The sequence below is a fragment of the Delphinus delphis genome, chromosome 1, assembly GCF_949987515.2.
Source record: "Delphinus delphis chromosome 1, mDelDel1.2, whole genome shotgun sequence".
Classification (NCBI taxonomy): Eukaryota; Metazoa; Chordata; class Mammalia; order Artiodactyla; family Delphinidae; genus Delphinus; species Delphinus delphis.
Genome location: NC_082683.1, coordinates 13,130,310 through 13,153,078, shown reverse-complemented (window position 1 = coordinate 13,153,078; position 22,769 = coordinate 13,130,310). Strand labels below are relative to the sequence as shown.

The 22,769-nt window shown below is 58.3% G+C and overlaps 1 protein-coding gene across 8 annotated transcripts in view; it reads right to left on the bottom strand.

Moving 5' to 3' along the window:
* The window catches only part of ARHGEF10L (Rho guanine nucleotide exchange factor 10 like), a 145,889-nt gene that overhangs the window by 17,837 nt on the left and 105,283 nt on the right, over positions 1-22,769 (bottom strand). For all 8 annotated transcript variants that reach the window (XM_060015325.1, XM_060015327.1, XM_060015322.1 and 5 more), the window contains 4 exons: positions 22,324-22,410; positions 20,808-21,034; positions 19,017-19,171; positions 12,047-12,195 (listed from right to left, as the gene is read on the bottom strand). In XM_060015325.1, the coding sequence (XP_059871308.1) occupies positions 12,047-12,195; positions 19,017-19,171; positions 20,808-21,034; positions 22,324-22,410 (618 nt within the window). The remainder of the gene's footprint in view (positions 1-12,046; positions 12,196-19,016; positions 19,172-20,807; positions 21,035-22,323; positions 22,411-22,769) is intronic.

Below are 22,769 nucleotides of genomic sequence, written 5' to 3'. Positions count from 1 at the left end.
AGGCTGGGGCCTTCGGGGGCCGGGGCTGCCAAGGACACGGCAGGAGGCTACTGCTCGCTGGGCACCTACTGTGTGCCAGGCCACGCCACGTCTGGTATTTCGTCTTCCCAGAGGCCTTCACGAAAGAAGAGGGAAAGAGCTCAGAAGGGGACACGATGAGCCCAGGTGACCCGCCAGACAGGGGCAGAGTTGGGGTGTGGGCCCGACCTGTGGACTCCAAGCTCCAGGCTTGCCCCTGACACCTTCATGCCAGCAGGGTGTGGGCGTGAAGGGGCTCTTGCCTCCTACTCGCTGCTCGGTCACCACAACGAGCTGGCCTGGGAGGCCCGGTCATGGGCCCAGAGACCATCCACGGGGTGCTCACCAGCACCTTGCCAGCTCTGGCTCCGCTTAGTATCCTTGCAACCTGGGATGAGGACACCACCCTTCCATCCTCACCTAACAGGCAGGATGCCGACGCTTGGAGAAAGCGGCGTGGGGTCACTGCCAGCCAGGGGACAGGCTGAGGATTGAGACCCGGAGGTCCTGCTCCCAGCCGCCGCACTGGGCAGGCAGAGGCAGTCTTTTAAAGACAATTAGGACACAATCCCTTCCCTTATCTCTTATTCTTACCAACATTTTACAGCTGAGAAAACAAATTGAGAGGCTGAGTGCCGTTCACAAAGTCACTGTGCTTGGAAAATGGGGGGAAAGCCAGGATTCCAGCTTAGAGTGACCCACGCGTCCCAGTTTGCCCAGAGAGACCCCAGTTGTCGCACTGGAAGTCCAACTCCCTGTCTGGACGAAACGGGACAGTTGGTCACCCTAAGGGGACTCCAAAGCCTACATGTGACCTGTCAGCCATGGACAGACACCTTTGTGGGGCCCCGTCCAGAGCTTAACACTCTGCCTTCAGAATCGGACCTGGTCAAGGCCAAGGGGATGGTGTGCCGGTGGGGAGGCTTAAGATGTGGCATCCGCCTCTACCTCTTACCAGCAAGTCAGTTAACACCTCTGGGTCTCAGTTGACTCATCTGTAAAGTGGGGGCGAGGCCATTCTTGTCTAGCAAGAGACTTCATTGGGTGCTGGGCTCTCCTGGCTCAGGGCCACCCCGGGAACCTAGAAGGGACAGAGGGAAGGACGACGTCTCTGCCCTAAGAGTGATAGCCGGTCCCAAACTTGTCTTCAACAACCCATTTTGGAATTGATTGTGCACAATTTGGTGTTTGGTGCATTTTTCTAGAAAGATGATCAATAGTTTTCGCCAACATCTCAAAGGAGTCTGTAAACCACTCTTGCCCCCCGCCGCCAAGTTAGTAATTCCTGCACTGAAGCTTCTTTATCACTAGGCACATAAGGAGGTGGGCACAGACCCTCCTTGCCGCCCACCACACCCAGAGCAAGGCCCACAGAAAGCGCCACTGCAGGGATGGCTGCCCTGCTGTGGCCACACCAACGTTCTGTCTTTAAAAACAAAACTTCAATATCCCGTAATAAACTACAGTGGAAAAGAAAACCAAGCAACCAAGCAAAAAAAACTAACACCAAACTGACATCCACCTGTGCATCTGGCTAAAAACATCTCAAAGTGTGGGCTATAGATATTCTCCTCATTAGTCCGACTTAATTTCCTTCTGTTTTCTTCAATTATACAAGCCAGCACATGCAGTGCAGACACCGGAGGAGGGCGCCGGACTGCCGGCCACCTGGGGCCACCGAGCACCCTGGCTGTGGGTCTGCTCCAGCCTTGCTGTGGACTAGCAGGTGCCGGGCTGCACCGGGGTCTGCCTGGTGCCTGTCCCTTTCCAGCGCCACAGGGACCCCAGTGAAGACCAAGCAGGAGAGCCGGGGACGTGTAGCTCGGCACCTGTGTGCATCTGGGCTGCGCTCGCCGCAGCTCAGCTCAACTCTGGGAGCCCCCGCCGGCCCCGAGATTTGGTGGGACCGCGGAGCCTGTGGTCAGATGAGGAAACCGAGACTCAGAAGGGGAGTGGCCTGTCCTGGAAGTAGTGGGGCCGAGCTCGGCTGCCTGGTTCACCTTCAGTGTGACATCACTGTGACCTGAGGTCATCTTGTCACCTGCCTCCTGCTTTCGAGAGGTATTGAGGCCATGGGCTCAGGACCAGACCATCAGGGTCTGGGTCCCAGTTCCACCACTTCCTGCCTCGGTTTCCTCAACTTTAAAAGGGGGGGTAATGAGGTGACCACTGGCATAAAACTGTTGTGAAGGTTATACGGGTCGCTACTCACAAAGAGCTTGGACCAGCCTCTGGGTGAGTCTCGATAAGCATTAACTCATGAGGGGGGGTCTCTGTCAGCCCCGTGACCCCCTCACCACACCCACACCAGAGCGGCAGGTCCATGGGGGTGGGGGCCGCTGCTGGAGCCCAGGGCCCTGCACAGGGACTGGAGCCCCAGCCAGTGCAACCCCTGAGCTGGGGGCTGGAAGAGCCAGGGAAGAGGCGGCCTGGGTGGTCAGGCTGAAGCAGGGTCAGGTGTGAGGAAGCTTTGTTCTGGAAAGAACCCCCGTGGTGGCTCAGCATTGCTTTCCAGCTCCAAGGGGCAGATGGCGTTACACCTGCCAGCCCTGCCCGAGCGACCTGCGTGGTGCAATTCCAGGCACCCACCCGGCCCTCCAGGGCCCCCACCCCTTCACACGGAATCTGCTCAGCACCTGTGGCACCTGCTTCACCAGAGGGGGGCCTCCTGCCTCGTGACGGCCTGGACTCCAGATTCCCCTTGGGCTCAGCAGCAGAGGTGAGCAGGCTTGGCCTAGGCGTCTTCCCTGCCATCCCGCTCAGGGCACGAGGGAAAGGCTCTGCGGAGGGCCACCTCTCGGACCAGGCGCAGAGCCACACCCAAGGCGCTGGGGAGCTGTGGCAGCCATGTGAGAGATCAGGGTGACTGTCCAGAGCGGGTGGGAGCTGGGGATGGGGCCAGGGGATAACGGAGAGGGGGGATTGATTCCAGTCTTGACCCAGGCCCTCAGGTCCCAACAGGGTGCCGTCAGCACTCTCAGATCACAGACAAGGACCTATATGACATTAATATACTTGACCTATTTCCCTCTCTCTCGTGTGCACGCACCCATGTGCACTCACGTGCACATGTGCTCATGAGCACAGGCACTGGAGTCACAAGCACCCTGAGATCTGGGCTCCACCACCTACTGGGGGGGGTGGTCCCTGTGATCCTGAGCAGGTCCTGCAGTCACCATAAAACAGCGGCTGACACCTGCCCGCCCTGCTGACTCCTCAACAGGTAGAGAACCCTGGGAGTTTTACGTATATCACGCCGCTTACTCCTGAGGTAGGTTCTGTAATTATCCCCATTTTATAGGTGGGTAAACTGAGGCAATAGGTGGTGGAGCTGGGGGCTGACACCAACCAACCTGGCTCCTGAGCCCACACTGACCATCAGCTGAGTCTGCTCAGACCACAGCAGGGGCAGCCGGCAATGCGTCTCAAGGTTCCCACCAGGCAGACCCTCCCCCAGCCCAGCGGCCAGGCTTGCGAAGTCCATGACATAACCACCACGTGCACCCTAAGCAGCAGGCACTGGCCTAGACCCCTCCCGGTGTGACCCCTCCCAGCCTCCACTGTATTAAGGCCCAGCCCAAGGCCTGACATTCCGTGGGTCCGTCCGTGGCTCTCTGTGTTTTTGCCAAACCCCAGGGGATTGGACAACTGCTCCTATGGTGTCCCCATCCCTAATCCTGCAGCAGGGCTCAGAGGGGAGAGTAACCATGGTGGAGGGGAGGACAGACTGACAGCCAGAGATGCTGGGGGACAGAGGCTCAGAAGACAGAGGACTGCCCACTCCCCAACACCTCACCCCCAGCGCCATCGTCTGCCCCTGCCCCATCTCCAGTCCCAGTCTGTTCTCTCTCTAACGTCCCCTCCCATCTGCCTTCCCTCTACCGTCTCCCTTTTCTCCTCCATGGTTTCACAGAACCTGTTCCCTGAGCCAACAGCTTCAAACAATTTTTTCTTTAACCGTGAAATCCTTTCATCAACCTAAATCTTCCAGGACGGGGGGAAACCAAACATCAGAGACAAGAAAGCCCTGAGCTCTTCTTGGTGAGGAGACAGGAAGCCTGGAGCCCAGCCCCTTAGCCACCCAAGTCCCACAGGACGTCCCTTGAGATATGTCCCCACAACCCCCAGACCCCAGAGCAGAGGCAGCAGCCATGGCCCTGGACCACTTCTGACCCATCAGTGCCCCCCCGGGGAAAGGAGCCCCACGAGATCCCCAAATCCACCCCCCACATTCTATCCTTCATAAGCTTCCTGAAAGGAAGACCGTCTGAACATCTAACCTCAATTCTTCAGGCTACTAGAAAACACTTGCCCTCCTTTGGAACTTGTTACTTTCCTCCTGGGAAGTCTCCACAACCTTTAGAAAGTCGAGTTCTCGAGTTTCACCTGCCAACTTCTAATTAAAGAAAGAAAAACAGGATGACAACAATAAAAATGACACACACACTGAAAAAAATTCAGAGAAAACTGCTGAACTGAGCTGATTCCATGGAGTGTCATGACTCCTGATCCACAAGCTTGGGTGACCTGAACACCAGGGCTCTGGGCCTTGGAGGCTCCCTGGACGCCCGAGGACTTGGTACATCTTCCCACGCTCACACTAATTTGCATACCATTACCCAAGAATCCCTGCGCCTGGATTTCGCTTTTGCAAATTCCCACCTGTTTCGTGTCATAAATAAGATAGGAGACAGAAAACTAATACAGCCCAGTGATGCATTATTCATGCCGCGTCACACTGTTATGATAGATTTACAACAGCTAACACATGCAAACTAAGTTTGGGCACTAAACGTGAAAATTAAGGCTGGGGAGGGCGGGTGTGCTTGGGACGGGCAGGGGGAAATCTGGGGTCTGTTGGTGTCCAGGAAACCAGAGAAGTTTCTTCTCTGGCGTGCTTAATGACAAAAAGCATGAGTTCTGGTATCAGAAGCCAGCACCCAGGCACCGGCGTGGTGGCAGGGGGCGGAGCAGTCGGGGCAGACGATGCTGGAACCCCTACAAGGCGGGACTATTGACAACACGCACTTGGGGAAGCACCCGTGCTCAGCACCGAGCTCTGGAGCTGGTCAGCTCTTCTGCCCACCCTGGACACATGCTCCTAACACACTTAGATCCACCACAGACAGAACCCGCTTCCCTGATGGAAACTTCTTCTCTCTCCACAACCTTTCACTGAGCACCCACTATACATCAGCCTGGTCTTGGCACCAGGAATGTGGTGGGAGCCCACCAGGCACGGTCCTGCCCTACAGGGCCTCGATCTGGCAAATCTGATAATCGTGGCAAGTGCTGTGGAGGAGAAGGGCCCAGTGCCGGTGCTGTGACCCAGTGCACATGGATGAGGGGCCAGACAGGCTTCTCCAGGCTGGGGCGCCGGGGCCCAATGAGAAACAGCTGCCCCGATTAACCCGCACAACAGCCCTGTGGAGTGGGAGCCAGGCCCACGGCCCAAACCGGACGTATCTTGCCCTGTGTTCCGGCACTTTCCAGGCAGGGCTGGGGGAGCCTTGGCCCCAGGCCTGTACTTCTGCAATCACACCCAGGAGGTTCTGGGAAGAAAGGGGGTTGCCTTGGAAACGCCTCAAGGCCGGCGCAGGGGCAAGTCAGAGGTGGGACCTGGGCCCTCGTGCGACACAGCTGTCCTACCCGCATCTGTCCCACCTGCCGAGTCCCTCTGCCCAGCGGTGGTGGCTGCTATCGAGTAGGACCCACCCCTCCCAGCCTCAAGACCCTCTGACCAGCCCTTTCCGCAAATCCCTTCCCACCTCTTTTCTGATGTAGCCTCCTGGCCTGCTTCCTCCAAGGCACTTCTCCATCTGAAACCAGGGCCCCAAACCTCCTCCCGCCCAGATTTTCAAACATGTAAGGCAGCAGCCAGCCCCCCTCTCAACCCAACCAACAGAGGAGGGGGTCCTGCACGCTCCCACCAGCATCGGCTGAGAAGCTGGTGCAGCGCCCGGCCCTGGGATGCGCTGGTGAACAAAACAGACCAGGTCCCGTTTTCATCTGTTTATGGCCGGGTGGGTGCAGAGGGACAACAACAGTCCCGGAGGCAATTCCAGACAGTGACCAACGCTCTGATGACAAGAAAGCCACTGACGTGTCAAGACCCTGACTGGGGGTGGAGGTGGCTCTGATGGAGCCGCCAGGGCAGGCCCCACTGGGGCCGCGGCAGCTGAGCCGAGACCGGGGGATGAGAAGCAGCTGACCGAGGGACATGCTGTGGGCACAGTGGCCCTGCCCCAGGCAGGGGGACAGCAGAGGCAAAGGCCTAGTGGTGGGAAGAAGCCCGGCATGTTCAGAGGCCAACAGAGGGGCCAGCGTGGCTGGGGAGCAGAGGTCACAGACCACAGGTCAAGGGGCTGCTTTCTAGTTGGCATCCCCATCTGCACAACGGGCCCAGCTGGCCCCCGCGGCGACGCGAGGATCCGATCACATGAAGCACGCTCGCAGCCCAGCACCCCTCCCTGTCGCTACCGCCCCCCGCCCCTCAGCCGGGGTGACGGAGATCCCAGCACACGCTGTGCTGGGGAGCAGCCTCGCCCCGGCGCCCTGGCCAGGCCGACTCGGCAGAGTGCCCCCCACAAGGGGAAGGCCTCCTGGTGGCCTGTCGCTAATTCACTTTTTTTTAATTAAGATGCAACAGTCATCCCACAGCCGACTTCCCCTCCAGCGATCAGTTAAAATGAACTCCAGACAACTGGATTACACGTTGAAGGTGGCGATCCAGATAATGAACGTGGAGGATGCGGTGTTGACACAGGCCCTGGTGAGCTCCATTATTATTGAACAGGCCTCGCTGCTGCCTCTGCTGGGATCAAGGAGCTGAATAAGCCGTTGGTGGGCAAGCATCAAGCCCAGAGACAGACCGCGGCACCGGCTCCGCAGGACGGGCTCGGCAAGGTCAGGGGCTGCCGGCAGAGGCCAAGTGGGCCTAATGGAGACGGCAGCTCAGAGACTCCTCCCGGGGAGCCGCCCACCCCCATCCCACACAGCACGGGGCTGGCTCTGCTCGGGCCTGGCCCTCGGTGCTCTCTCTGCTCAGGACATCCTCCCCGCCTCCCCTCCCCCTTCAGCATCACAGCTGACTCACCTGCCCCACCCAGCTCAGGGATCCTGACCTCCGAAAACCTCCCCTGTCCTGTCCCTCCTCCCCGTGTCTGGAACCCCTCGCGCCTCCCCTGGGTTCCCACCAGGCCTGGGCCTGCCCCCACGCCGCACCCCACAGCTTTCCTCCCACTTGGCTGGCACTGACCGTCCTGGGTCTGCTCCTCATACTGGACTCCGAGCTCCTGAAGAGCTAAGAGCAGGTCTCACTTGTGCCCATCCCCCTCAACCTCCTGCACAAAAGGCCTGCAAATCAGGACACCACCTTCCGTCTGTCCACCGCGACTATTTACTATCTACTTAGAGTAAATACCTGCTACGTGAGCTACGTGAGCCAGACGGGCATGGGGAAATGAAGAGAGTGCAATCCTTGGCCCAGAAGATGTGTTGGTGGAAAAAGCAGGCACTTAAACAATAACACTGCCCGAGAGTGACACAGGACAGGACAGAAACTGCAGGGGGACAATGCAGCTCAAAGGAGACCGAGCCTCTGCCCACCCAGGCAGCCAACATGGCAGTTAAGATGCCTCGGTTCAGAACTCAGTCGGAGGCCTGAGTTCAGATCCCAACTCTGCCTCCTTCTGGCTGTGTGACTTTGGGCAAGTCACTTAACCTCTCTGGGACTCTTATTTCCTCATCTGTAAAGTGAAATAATAATAGTACCCATCTCACAGGGTGGTTTGAGGATTAAACGAGCTAATACATGTGGAGCACTTAACCTCATGCCTGGTCTGCACTACACACTCAATACATGTTGGTTATTATTACTTCCTGGAGGGTGGGAGAAGCAAGGGAAAGGACCTTAGAGTTGACACAATCCCTGGATGAACACTCAATGTCTGTGCACTTGGGCCAGAGCCACGCGACCACACTTCGGCTGACAGGACACTCCTGGGCCCCTGGCGTGGAGTCCTAGGCAGCTCCGAGGCGCTCCAGTCCCCACAGGGGTTCTCAGCCCTGGGGGAGAGTCCAGCACGTTGCTGCCACTAAGCAATGCCTCTCGTCTGAGCTGAGGCACGCTGCCGCTGCAGAACGTGTGCTGAGCCCTCGGCACCCCTTCAGGACCACAGCTGCCTGGACAGCAGCCCAGCCTACAGGCCGCTCCTCGGGTCGTCTGGCCACCAAGCCGAGCATGGAGCTGCCGGCTGGGTCCCGCGATCATTAGCAGCAGCGAGACAGAGCAGTTCCCAGAGCCCCGGCACAGAGAAGGCTTCCTCTTTCCCAAGCAGCAGTGAAGTGAGGTTTTATTAAATATGCGTGGCGAGGGCTTCCCTGGTGGCGCAGTGGTTGAGAGTCCGCCTGCCGATGCAGGGGACACGGGTTCGTGCCCCGGTCCGGGAGGATCCCACATGCCGCGGAGAGGCTGGGCCCGTGAGCCATGGCTGCTGAGCCTGCGCATCCGGAGCCTGTGCTCCGCAACGGGAGAGGCCACAGCAGTGAGAGGCCCCCGTACCGCAAAAAAAAAAAAAAAAATGCGTGGCGATCGCCTTGTTACTGTGCAAAGGATTGTGTGTACGGAAGGCGAGCCACCACATCGCACCACGCACAAACTTTTCAATGTCCCCGGCTGCAGACAGGGGGCGGGGGGGCACGGGGCGGGGGGGCGAGCCTGGGCTCCCTCCCGCTCTTCTGCAGAGCCTCCTCCATCACCCCTTCCTGCATCCCAGCTGCTTCCACCCAGTGCCCTCCCAACACCTTCCAGGTATGCAGAGCAGGGCAACGGTCATATTGATCCCCTTCTTAAGGACAGCTGGTCCAGAACTAATCTTAAATCATCGCGGCCTCACGCTGGAGCCTCGTGGCCGATTGGCCCGAGGGACGGTGGGGCTGGAGTTGAGCTGCAGGGCCTGGGTGGGACTGCATTGCAGCTGGTGAGGGTCGAAATCGGGCGAGGGCCTCGCCTGGGCCCCATCCTTCCCTTCGGCCGTCTGTCTCAAGCTCCTAGGACAGCTGTCAGCAGAAGGAAGCCTTCCAGCCAACGAAGCGAGGGGACAGGAGACCTGCAATGCGGACACACACCCCACACCCACCAACACCACCGACTCTAAAGGAGCAGCTCGATTTTCCAAACAAACCACACATACGGCAATAAGGACTTAAGTTAGGCAAACAATTACCACAGTAACCGATGCTCATCCAACACTTAGTATGTGCCAGGCACTGTGTGAAACAGCCCTTTATACAAACCCTCCCATTGAGTCCTCTTGTAACTCTACACAGTACTGCTGTCGTCCCATTTTACAGATGTAGTGACTGAGGCCCAGGAAGGCCCAGTGCCTTGTCCAAGGGTGCACAGCCTGGCGGGGCAAGGATCTCCCCAATCTGAAGCAGGCTGCCGGCAAATCAGTCGCCTCCAAGGGAGTGGGGTGCCCAGCAGACCCGAGGTGGGCATGGCCGGGGCAGGGACAGGGCCTCTGTCTTTGATGACGCCTCCCAATTCCTCCCCCTCTGGAAAGTTTCGTAGCCCTGGGAGGGGCCGCCTGGGGACCCAGCTTTCACCAGCTCCTCAGGCCCTGCTGCCCACACCACCTGCCCCAACAACCAGCAGCCATTTTGCTCCCACGGGCCTGTGGTTTCAGGGTCCTGCGGCCTCTGGATCCTTCCTTAGAAGATTCTTCCTTGAAAACAACTCTTAGCTCACATCCTGCCTCCCACTTTCCTCGGCTGCCTTCTGCCTCTCCTGTCCCATTTCCCCTGCTGGCAGCATTGAGGATGTCTGCCGGCCAACAGGGAGCTCACAAAGCCTGCTCCTTCCCACCTCGTCCGCACTCCGCTTTCGGCTTCTTCATGTTCCTGGGCTCACTTTTCCCATATGGGGAACAGAGGGCAGGCTGTGTCTCCCCCATCAGACTAGAGGCCCCCAGGGAAGAGCTGTGTCTCCCCTAACAGACAGGAGGCCCCCCAAGGGCAGGGCTGAAGCTCCCCCATCAGAATGGAGGTCCCCAAAAGTAGGGCTGAGTCTCCCCCATCAGACTAGAGGCACCCCAAGGACAGGTTGGATCTCCCCAATCAGACTAGAGGTCCCCAGGGACAGGGCTGGCTCTCCCCCATCAGACTGGAGGCCCTCCAAGGGCAGGGTTGGGTCTCCCCCATCAGACTGGAGGCCCTCCAAGGGCAGGGCTGGCTCTCCCCCATCAGACTGGAGGCCCTCCAAGGGCAGGGCTGGGCCCGCTTCCCTCTCACCGCCGCCCTAAGCTGGGCCCCAGTGCTCGGCTGCTGGCTGAGTCAGAGCCTGTGCAGGCTGCCAGCCGAGAAAGCTGGGAGGGCACTGGGCCTGGCGTGGTGACAATGCAGGGATGCTTGGGAAGGGGCTGCAGGGTGGCCTCGTCCTTTTTCCTGACAAATGTCTTGAGACCCAGGTCAGTTGGGGACCTCAAAAGCCCTGGGGAGCCAGTCCCCACTACTCACCCTCCTCTCAGAAGGCCAGGAAGGTGACAGGCCCTTGAGGGAAGTGACAGGGCAGGGTCCGGGGCAGCAGGGAAGCCCCCAAACGAGAACCAGGGGCTGGGAAGGGAGTCTGTGGCCGCAGCTGCTCAGGGCTCCCCGCCCCTACTCCAGCTCTGCCTGGGAGAAAGAGGACCAAGGAATCCAGAAGCTGGAGTGGGGGAGGCAGCAGTGTCCTTCCTGCTGGCGTCTCCCCGGCCCTTCCCAGAGCACACCCTCTCTGTCCAGGCCCAGCCCTGCCAGTGAGGTCAAAGGTCCTGGTCCTGTTCAAGCAGCCCCTCAAGGGTGGCAGCCCAGGCCTCACCTTTAGCCCCCAGCCCTCTTCTCCTCAAAGGTTGATTATAGTTCAAAACCCAAATCCTCTGATTCTGCCCACGGCGCTGCCTCTCGCCCCACCTCCCTTTCCAGCACCCAGAAGAACCGCTAATCAAATATCTCCTGGCACTGGCACTGACCAAGCATTATCTCACTCAGCGGCGAAAGGACCTCAGGGAAAGGATGCTTGTTCCCCTTTTACAGATGGGAAAACTCGTGTTCACAGACGGCGTCCCCCAAGGCCCCCGCAGGTGAGTGGGGGAACCGGAAGGCAGAGCCAGGCGTGCACAGCTCCGAACGCTGCACTTCAGCAAAGATGGGAAAGTTAGCGCCGAGACCCTGAGGTTCAATCCCGGGTCTCAGAGCTCACCCACAGCTCCCTGGGCCTCAGTTTCTCCATCTGCCAAACCAGGACAGGGTCACCCGGGACCCGGCCCCAATTCCCTGGGATCTTACAGTCGCCTGGCTGTTGAGTAGCTGATGTATGGCTGTACGAGAGAGGATAGAGCGGGTGAGAGAAGCCGTGGAGGCACGCGGGGGCCTGTCTGTTCTGACCCCAAGGCCACACCCACAGCTCCCCTCTGGGCCTGGTGGCCGCTCATTTCAAGTTGATAATCTAAACACATCAAATAACGGCAAACTTCACCAAAATACCATTCAGGGAGCCACACGGGCATGGGAAGGAGCCCCTGGACCAGGCTCTCATCCCAGGGCTGAGGATCCAGCAGTGCTTGTGATGGGCCATGGCAGGACCCAGCAGGCTCCACGTCCACACTGTTTAAAGAGCCCGGCGCCCAGGATGGCTGCGTTCACCCCGGCTATCCCCTCGGCACAGCTGGGTCCTGGGTACCAGTGGGAGCACAGGGACCCCAGCTCCACCTCCACAGGGAGCAGCAGTCACAACAGAGGAGCAGCATCACTGCCCAGCGGGCTGGGGAGCCTTCCCCTCGCAGCAGCCCCGAGGGTGCGTGTCGGGGCAAGGGGAGGGGCCCCACAGGGATCCTGGCCCCCTCTTGCTGCCCAGCAAACTCTGAGGATCCCTGAGACGCGGCTGGGAGCCGAGAGCGGTGCCAGGTGAATGCAAGAAGGTCTGCGAGGGTGTGCCCGGAGATGACCCCCCCAGGGCCTGGACCCACCAGCCACAAGGCAGGGCCGGTACCTGAGTCTGCAAGCTGGTGGCATCCAGGACAGTGACCCGGGGCCCACAGCTGGCCCACACGGTGTCCTCCAGGCTCAGCAGGGTGCGGACGGGCCCAGGTCCCACAGTCAGGCACACAGGCGGGCTCTCCAGGTCCCAGGGGACGCCTCCTGGAGGGAAAGCAAGGAGGCAGGTCAGCAGCAGGGGGTGGGGGATGGTAAACGGCTCAGAGGCCCGGGTCTGCTCAGCCCTCGGGAGCCACGGGCCACAGCGGCGGCCACGCCTGGCTCCGTGAGAGCTCTTGGCCCCTTTCTCTGCCCCTCACCCTCCCCAGTGGCATGGCGGCTGTTCCCATCTGCCTCTGTTTATGTTCCACCCGCTCTGGGGGCTGTACTCCCCACTTCTCCCTCCCTCCCTTCCTCTCTCCCTTTCCCTCTCTTCTGTGCATTCATTCCACACACACCTAGTAAGCACCTACTCCATGCCAGGGCCTGTAATGGGTGCTGTGAAGACAGAAATAAATCAGACACAGACCCTGCCCTCAAGAAAATCCCTGCTGGATGGAGAAAACAAAGGGTTAAACAGCAGTTACCATACGAAGTGCCAAGCCCAAGTGGCCAGGCGTGCACAGAGGGCCTTGAGAGCTGTTAAGATGGAAGGAACCAACTCTGCACAGGAGAAGTCCAGGGAGGCTTCCCCGAAGAGGCAGCATCCACAGAGCCCTGCCAAGAAGGTGGCACATGGTGGGGAGTGTCCTGGCCCTGGTTCTGCTAGCAGCTAACTAAGGACCTTGAGTGCACCTCTCTACTTCTCAAGGCCTCAGTCTTCCCACCTGTAAAATGGGGAGGGTGCTGCAAATAAGACTGTCTCTGAGGACATTTCTGACACCGTAACTTATTGAAAATGAGTCTCGCCTTCTCACACATCTTCTCGCCTACTCCAAGGCACTCTGTCACCTCTACCAAGATCTCTGATGACCCTCCTCCTCCAGAGATGCCACCACCCCAGGTATGGAAGGAGGAAGTCCTGAGAGGCCATCAGTCCCCAGCCCACCATCCCTGAAGACAGGCAGATGAAGGGATCTGGCCCAGCACTGCACGAGGCTCTCCCCCACCACCCTCAGGGATGCTCGGCTCACCCAAGAACATGCCAGGGATCTTCCCTGGCATGAGAGCGGTGCCCACGGAGACTGGTTTTTCTCTGAAGCTACACCCGATGCCATACAGAACCCCAGAGGCTGTCCTGTCTGCCAGGGTGCCAGATGGGACAGGAGGGTTGAGCAGGAAGTGGGGCACACCTCTGAGATACCGTCAGCAGCGAGAGGCAGGACAGAGCCTGCCACTGGCTTGTCAGTGCCCAGCCACTCCCATCCCCCCTCCACAGGGTCCCCGGAAGGGGTGCAAAGCAGCCCCGGCACAGGCCCTCCCTCTGAGCCAGCTGCTGGGTGGTGCGATGGAGCTGTCTGCAGAGCTGGAGGGGTGTGGCAGGAGGACCCATGGAAGACAGACCAGATTCCCCCACCAGCACGCTCCCCTCCCCTTCCTGTCAAGCGTGTTCTCCTCTCCCCTTCAGCCCTACTTAAACCTGGCAGACTCCCAGCTCAGCTAAGAGTTGGAAAATACACCCCCCAGCCCCCGCCCAACCAACACACATCCGGTTCCTTCCAGCCCATGAATAGGAGCACGTGGGAAGCTGCGGCCTCTCAACCTCTGCATTAACTTGGATGGGTGATGGTGACGTCCCCTCTCTGAACCTTAGTTTCCTCACCTGTAAAGTGGGCATGATAACCGTGCCCACACCTCGCCGGATGTTGGAGGGATCAAGTTAAATGTGTTGAATGTCTGGCACAGGGCGGGCACCCGGTGAGGAGCGCTGGCATCTGCTGCCACATTCTGTTACACGTGGGCACGCCAGGCACTCTTTTCATGAATTATTTCATTACCTCCCACCAGCCTGTGTGGAAGATGCTATTCTTATCCCTGTTTTACAACTGAGAAAACTGAGACCCAGAGTTTAGAGAACCGGTCCGAATCACACAGCTCGACGGGACCCGCTGCTCATTAGCTCTGCCCGTTGGCTGTCTTTTGACACAACACGAGAGCCCGCGGAAGGGCACTGACTGATGCGACGGCAGACACCCAGGGAGCCCGGAGCTTGCACAGAGCCACCCAAGGAGGGTGGACCAAGCAGGGTTGGAACGCGGCTCACTCTGGTCCTGGCCTCCTTCCCCAGTCCCTGCTGCCCTCTCAGGTTCCAAGGGTTTCCAAAGATCTCTGGGGAGAGTGACCATGATGCAACCAGGCCTCCACAAGGGACGCTGACCCCCATCGGGCCACCGGAGCCACAAAAATACGAGGCTTTGCGCGCCCTCCAGCGGCCAGAGGTGAGTATTGCTTGTGGCCGGAAGCTGGAGCTCCCGCCACTAAGGCTAAGGTGGGGGCTGAGACTCCTGCCAGGAAGGAAGCAGCTGGGATACTGGAACCACACCCCCAAAACGGAAATGCGAGCTCTGCCCCGTGGGCAGTGATGACCAGCAGAGCCCGTGCACCCTCTACTCTGTACCTTCCTGGAATAGTACAGCTGCCTGGGGTAGGGGGTAGCACCTGCTACCCTTGAGGGTCACATGTGCACTGACCACTCCTCTGCCTGCTGGGCATCTCTCCTGAATCCAGGAGAGAATGATTAACTGATAAAATAATACCGATATCATTATATCAAAAAGGACACAGGACAGGAGTCCCTGATCCGAAGGCCGAAGGCGGGACCCTAAACAAGAGGTTTCCCCTTGCTGGGACTCAGTTTTCCAATCTGCACCCCAAGGGGACAGACCTCTGACCTCTGAGGTTCTTCCCAGCCTCCACAGGCCACAAGTCTAAGACTTTAAACATAATCATTGTGAGCTCTGGGCAGGGCTAGAGCCCTACCCACCCCAAGCCTGCTGGGGGATCCATCCCTCCACCTGCTCCCTGCCCACCAGTGGCTCTAGGTACACACGCTCCAGAACACACGTGCACACCTACAAATTCACACCCGCCCCCTGCAAGATGGCCCATTCGTGAGGGCTGGGCCCGGCATCAGCTCTCACGCCAGATGAACGGAGATGAAGCCCCTGTCTCAGCAAAAGCAACTTCAAGAGGCAGGAGTCCCTCCTCCCCCAGGCTGCAGGGGAGAAAGCCCAGCAGGTGTCCTTGGGGGTCCAGATGGAGCCGGAGCCAGAAGTTAGGATACAGAGTGCAAGTGGTTGAGATCGAGGGGGACCCAAAAGGCAGCCAGTAACAGTGATGATGGTGGAAAGGTAACAGGCATGAGTCTCTGTGCCCAGGCTCCGTTCTGGGCACTTGTGTGACTGACCGCACCTGGCCTTCACAACCACCCGCTGCCGTGGGGCTGAATTCATCCCCATTTTACAGGTGAGGAAACTGAGGCTGCAAGAGAAGCAGCAGCAACAGGCCCGATCTCTCACAGCAGGGACCAAATCCCAACAGCCTGACCACGTCCCAGACCATCATTCACCCATTCCATCGTCTGGTCCCTCCGGGGGGTGACCCTGGCCCACGTCCCCAGCATCTAACCAGGGACATTCCCACACCCCAACCCAGGCCCGGTCACGCTCCTGTCTCTGCTCGGAGCCGGGGGTGGTGGCGGACAGAGGGGGTCCAGGCAGCCCCGCCCAAACACAGGATGGGCAGGGGAAGGGGTCGCCTGGCTCATGTCCCAGCGCAGTACCAGCCACCTCGTGGGCACTGAACGTGTATTTGCTGAGCGAGTGAATGAACGAATGAGGGAACGAATGCTGATACGAGGAGGCTCCTGGGGGCAGCAGACTGACTGCCACGGCCACACTGCCATGGAGTCGGATTCTCCATCTGTCACCTGGAGCTTGGACTCCAAGGCCGCCCCAGCTCTGACAGCCCAGGACTCCAAGTGGCCCGGTGACCTTAGAATCTTCACAGTTACCTCACAGCTGCTGGTTCCACAGGACCTCCAGGACTCAGCAGGTCCCCAGGTTGGTTTCTACCTGTTTCACCCAGTATTTCTGGTCTTGCCCTTCTCCAATGAGCCAAAGCTGGGCCAGGGATGCCAGCTTTATCTGGTCTTGGTCTTAGCCAGACCCAGGCAAGACGGCAAACCTGTCATATGGACACTGACAGATATCTCACCAGTATCTGCTCCGCGCCCAGAATAAGGGTCTGGATTATTCAAAATCCCCATGGGGCACCAGAGGTGGGTTCTGCGGGCCCAAGGCCAGAGGCTGGCCTGGGAGCAGCTCCCAGCTCCAGCTTCGGGGCTGGGATGGAGTGGGGGTATCAGAGGGGTATCCGAGGCCCCATGGCTGGGTCATGGGCCAGGCTGATGATTCCAGACCCAGCCACATGCAGCCCAGATGAAAGGCGTGTGGTCCTGAGAGCCCCCTTCCTGCCCTGGCCACCTCTGGAGGACACCATAGGAAGGGGAGGCACCAGGCCAAGGTCTCTCCCAGAGGCCTCCCTGGCCAAAGGCAAACCAAAAGCCAGAGGGTGGGCTCCCATGGACAGAGGGACCCAGACTCCCCTACCCGGCTGGCTGCGGCAGCCTCCCAGACAGCCTGCCTACGTCCACTCCATCCACCAGCCACAGTGCCCGGCCACTCCCTACACTTCCCTCCACTTCCCATCGACTGAGACAAACCCCAGGCTCACAGGGTCCAGTCCATCTACTCCCAGACCCTGCCTGGTGCCGCTTCCCACTCCGGCTACTGCCCAGCAAGACAGCCTCCCCACCAGACCAAACGCTCTCCTGCTTCCAGGTCTCTGCACATGCACTTCCCTCGGCGAGAACACTGTTCCCCCAACTCTTCACTGGCCTGGCCGCTTCTCCTTCTTCGGGTCTCACCTTCAGGATCTCACTCCTTAGAGAGGCCTTCACCAACCAGCCCACCCCACGCACAGGAGGTCAGGCTGTCACCTGACACCCTCTTCCTCCCCTTAGGACCCTCAGCACGATGTGTAATTGTAAGCTTCCTGCCTGTTCATTTGACTCATCTATAAATTAAACTTGTCTCCCTCTATAAACTGTGAGGGTGGGCTCACATCTGGTTTGCTGGCCACCATATCCCTGGTGCACAGTAGCGGCTCAGTAAATACTTGGGGGACAAATGTTTGCAAGGTGGGACAGCTAGTGGAGCATCTCAACCTCCTCCTCTAGGCAAGAGAGCACCCAGCCAGCCCTGGAGGGAGGATCCTTAGGTTCAGGTCTCGGCTCACCTGTGGGACTCTAGGCAGTCCCTTCCCACCCAGAATATGAGGGTGTGGCATCTGATGGTCCCCTTTGGTTCTGACGAACCACCAGGCTCCAATCCCAGGCTGAAAGCCAATGCTTAGACCCCATCCCCCTATGGGTTGAATTGTGTCCCCCAAATTTCAGTCATTGAAGTCTTAACCCCTAGTACCTCAGAACGTGACCTTGGTTGGCAACAGGGTTGTTGCAGTTGTAATTGGTTAAGACGAGGTCATACTGAGGAGGGTGGGCCCCTAATCCGATATGACTGGGGTTCTTATTCCAAAGGGCTATTTGGACACAGGCTCACCCAAAGAGAACCCCACATGAAGATGGGGGTTATGGTGCCACAAGCCAAGGAACTACCCAAAGCTGGGAGAGAGGCCAGGAACAGATCCTTCCCCAGCGCATTCCGAGGGAGCACGGCCCTGCTGACACCTTGATCTTGAACTTCCAGCCTCCAGAATGTGAAACAATACATTACACTGTATAAACCACTCAGTTTGTGGTACTTTGCCATGGCAGCCCCAGCAAACCGATACACCCCCTCGCCTCCTCCCAACCCGGACGCCCAAATTGATGAGTCAGGAACAAGACGGAAAGGGCTGGAGGCAGCCGAACTGGAGGCTGAGAAGCCAGCGCGGGCAGGGCAGGGCTCCCAGCTTCCCGTGGGAGCCAGAGGGTACAAGTCCCCTGAGAACCCCTGATCTAGATCTCCGAAAATCTGAGCCCATGTTGACATTCACATGCACAGTCTGTCTGATGGTGAGAGGGACTTTTCCCCCTCCCTCTACCCCCTTTAATTAAAAACTATAAACGCCTTATTGAAAGCTAATTTAAAATACCAACACAGTGCCAAGTGGCAAAAAAAAAAAAACAAAAAAAAAAACCTCAGTACAAATATCCGGTTATAATCCTGCCACAGGCTGTGATGACGCAGCAATTAGAGGCGTGTGGGAGGGGGAGGGAGGCTGAGGCTTCGGCACATCAGCTCTCTCTGGAGGTGCTGGGGGCAGCTCTCTGCTCTGCCCAGCCCTTGCCATTGGACTGGGAGCTGAACGAGTCACAAGGGGACAGGGGACCACAGCACTCGTGTCCCTCCCCGAGTCTCAGCATCAGCATCCGTAAAGGGGAGGCAGTTCTCAAGGGTCGTGGCGAGAATGAAGACAACGCACCTGCATAAGCACTTCACCCCATCCCGGCAAACGGCAGCTCAAACGCTGTCAGCCTTGCTCTCCAGACGTTATTATCTGTGCCGTCGATGACTTAATAAAATAATGGAGATTGAAATGCCTCACCCCACTGGGCACTCGCTGTGCCGGGTCCTATGCTTTGCCTTCACTGCACCTTTTACCCCACAGGTACCCGTGAGCTGTGGGTGTTACCATGATTCCCATTTTACAGATGAGGAGACTGAGGCACAGAGGAGAAGCTGCTCGCCCATGGACACATCTGTCATCAGGGCAGAGCGTGGGCATGAAGCCAGATCTATCTGAGCCCAGAGACCCTGCTCTCATCCAGCAGAGTTTCCCGCCAATGGGCTGAGCTGCCTGTATGGTAGTGAGCACCCCGTTCCTGTGGGGATCAGGGACCTCCAATCTCCCCAGCACTTCGATTCCCCGATTTTTTTCTGAGCTGCCTCCCTGGCCTGCCTCCCATAGACGCTGTGGTACAGGATGTGGCTCTCAGTCAGGGCCCAGGGCTGCCCCCATCGCCCCCAGCCCCCCATCCTTACCGCTGGTTCCGGGGTACGCGGCGAGGGTCCCATCCTGCAGGCCGGCAAACAGGTGGAAGGGGCTGTGTCGCAGGCAGAGCACGGGCTGCAGGCCTGGGCTCCTGCAGGTCGCCAGGCACTGGGTGCCCGTGTCCACACTGCTGTAAACCAGGATGCTGTGGGGAGAGGTCAGGTGACTCACTTAGCCCCCCAGGTGCCCACTCCCCACGTGCCCTCCTGGTGAGAGGCTCCGAGCCGCCCCAACCAAGCTCAGCGAGCCTCCCTGCTGTGTGAACAGGCCACTGCTCGGACTTTTCCATGGGTGGCCTTCAGAGGATGGTGCCCGTGGAAAACAGGGGGCTCTGGGTGCAGCACAATAGACGGGCTAAGAGAACAGTTTTCAGGGTCACACAGACCCGAGGGTGAATCGAGACAGGGCCCATCCAGCTGACTGCCCTGGACCGCTGAGCCTCAGTCCTCTCCAAGAAACGGGGCTGTGATGCCTACCTCACGGCCATGAAAAGGAAGGAAGCACCGATATGCTACGTGGGTGAACCTTGAAAATGTTATGGGGAGCGAGAGAAGCCAGGCACAAGAGGCCACACACTGTGTGACTCCGTTTGCCTGAAATGTGCAGAAGAGACAAATACAGAGCAATGGGAAGTGGACTAGTGGTTCCCAGGGATGGAGGCAGGGAATGGGGGCTGATACAGGGTTTCTTTTGGGGTTGGTGAGAATGTTCTAGAACTATGTAGTGGTGATTGTTGCCCATCATGAATGTACCGGAAGCCACTGAATTATACGATTTAAAATGGTTAAAGTGGTGAATTTTATGTTGTTTGAATTTGATCTCATTAAAAGCAAAGAGTGTTCACCAGACCCCTGGGTTCCATGGACCCAGACCAGGACATCACAGAGCCTCTAGTGTCTCCAAGTTGGTTCTACGTATGTTAGCTTTTAGCTCCTCCCCCAGCTGCTTGTGTGGGAAACACTTCATAGTGGGGCTACTGTGAGGCTCACAGCCCCTGGCTCAAGGAGCAGCACACAGTAGGGGCTCAGGAAACATCCTCTCTCCCCGCTTCCCCCGACTCTAGGACAGGCATGAAAAGCTTGGAGCTATGAGGAGGATATGGGGCTGTAGCCCATCTCAGGGTCTTGTTCATCACCATCTTCACCTTCCATTTAAGTGGGATGAATATTCATCCTCCATCCACACGGCTGGACCCTCCAGCAGGCTAAACTCTGGCGGGAGTGCCCCTTGCTGCAAGGAAGTATTGCTGACTCACCAGCTCCAGGAGGGTCTTACTGGGGGAGCCCCCTCTGCCAGCAGGTCTCATAACCTGGGAACACCCAGGACGCCTACCCGCCCTGCAAAGCTAACTGAGGCCATAGCTGGGTGGATGCTGTCAATTACAGAGAAGGGACCTAAAGGCTTCACATGGCCCATGTCCTAGTGGACTCTCACCGCGGCCCTGCATGGAAGGATGCTAACACCCACTTCACAGGCAGGAAACTGAGGCTCAGAGCGGTTAAATGGCATGAGGAAATAGCAGATCCAAACCCAGCTCTGGCTGCCACTGAAGTCAGCGTTGCCCTCGGTACCACACTACCCGGAAGGGAGCCAGCTCGCATGAAGCAGCCACTGAAGGGTCCTGGTTAAAGTGCGAGCAGCTCCTGGTTCCCCCTTTCTGCTCTCAGCCAGGGGTGGAGAATGTTGGTGGGTGACAAGCCAAAGCTACACGGACAGCCTCCGATGCACCTGCCCAGCCCTGCCCCAGGCTGTTCCCAGCCCCTCCTCCCCAGGCCCCTAACCTGCCGTCCTGGAGCCCAAGGCAGACGGTGGGGTGCACTCCAGCCGAGGCGTCAGCAGCCGAGCACTTCTTGTCTCCGTCTCTGCTCTCCTCCTCCTCCGGCTCCGGAATGTACTCCATGCAGAGCACAGGGGCCACCAGCGGGAAGGACTTGACCGTGCGGGGCGCGGGCCGGTTCAGGGAGAAGATCTCGACCTGGCCCCCTGCACCTTCCTGCCCGCCCCCGACCTGGGGCAGAGACCCAGAGAGGCCATCAGGTGAGAACCATGAGAGCAGAGGCAGAGCTCAGCCCCTGCCTCCCAGGGACCCGTCCCGAACTTCTACTTGCCACTGGGGTTAGGTATCAAGAGAAACGTCCCCCCTCCTGCCCACACATATCCTGCTGTCACTGAAGGTCGCTCGGTCCCAGCTGCCATGGCAACAAGTTAGATTCAGGGCCCAAAGGAAATCAGGTAAAGAACTAAGGTGGACTAGATACCCGGTCAGCTTTCTATTTCCTCATCTCCAGGGTGAATTTCAACCAACAAATAGTGAGCATAACACTCTGCACTTTAAAATGTCCTTCTCTGTCCTGTTCACTGTTCTACCTCTGTGTCTAGCACACGGCAGGCACCCATTATATACTTGGTGAGTGGATGGATGGATGGAAGGATAATGGATGGATGGATGGATAGATGGATGGAAGGATAATGGATGGATGGATGGATGGATGAAAGGATAATGGATGGATGGATGGATGGAAGGATAATGGATGGATGGATGGATGGATGAAAGGATAACGGATGGATGGATGGATGGATGGATGGATGGAAGGATAATGGATGGATGGATGGATGGAAGGATAATGGATGGATGGGTGGATGGATGGATGCATCATGTGCTAGGCACTGAGGAAACAGTGAAGAACAAATCACCCTCAGAAGGGACATTTGGGCTGAACTCTGAAGGGTGAGCCAGAGTTTCCCTGCTTAAGTACCTGGAGACAGGAATAAGCAAGAGGAAGTAGAGGATGCCCAGAGGGGTGGTGAGGCTGGAACCTCAGCGAATCTATGGGAGGCCACCATCTGCACACCAGGAGCATGCGGGGTGGGGAACACCTATTTGAATCGAGGGAGGCTCTGCCAGGAACCCCAGGGGCAGAAAGGTGGGCTGGGATCTCCGTGAGAGATGGGCGGCCCTGCCCCCTGACTCCTGGAGTGAAGACCCTGCCGTCCACATACTCCACACAGCTTCCTGTTCATTTCCGTCATGGCACCAAGGCCACTTGCAAGCTCACAAATAAGTGAGCTTATTTGTCCCTTATTTGTGAGGGTTTTCTGTTGTCCCTGGTGAGGTCACACCTGCCAACTCTGAGCACAGAGCCTGGCACAGAAGTTCCCAGGAAGACCTTGCTGGATGAAGGTGCAGAAAATGGGGGCCACAGGCAGGCAGCTTTCTCCAGCACCCACCCCAGGTGCCACCCTCCCTGCTCATGCCCTGAGGCCAGAATCCCTGGCTGGGCCTGGGGGGTTACTCACCCAGAGGTAGCCCTGTGGAAGGGAGGTGCTGACAGCCGAGAAGCCCAGCAGGGGACAGCTGACAGGGCTGTGGATCAGGGCCCCAAGCTGCAGAGACAGACGGCACACACAGGGTTAAGTGTCGAGGTGACTGAGATGCTGACATTTGACAGCAAGACCTTGGTCTGAACCACCCGAAGGGCTGTTAAACCTGCAGATTCCTGGGTCCCCTTCAGGCCCCGAGTGAGGCCCCTGTGAGTGGAGCCAGAAAGGGGGCAGGTTCCTCCCCAGGCAGCTCCTATGCACTCGCACTTGACCATCGCTCTCCTAGAACCTTCTGGCCAAAAGGAGGCTGAATGAAACGCTGGGCCAGCAGAGGGATTTTCAAACCAGGCAACTTCCGGATAAGATTTGTTGAAAACCGCTAATGCCCACCCTCCGTATTTTACAAACGGGGAAACTGAGGC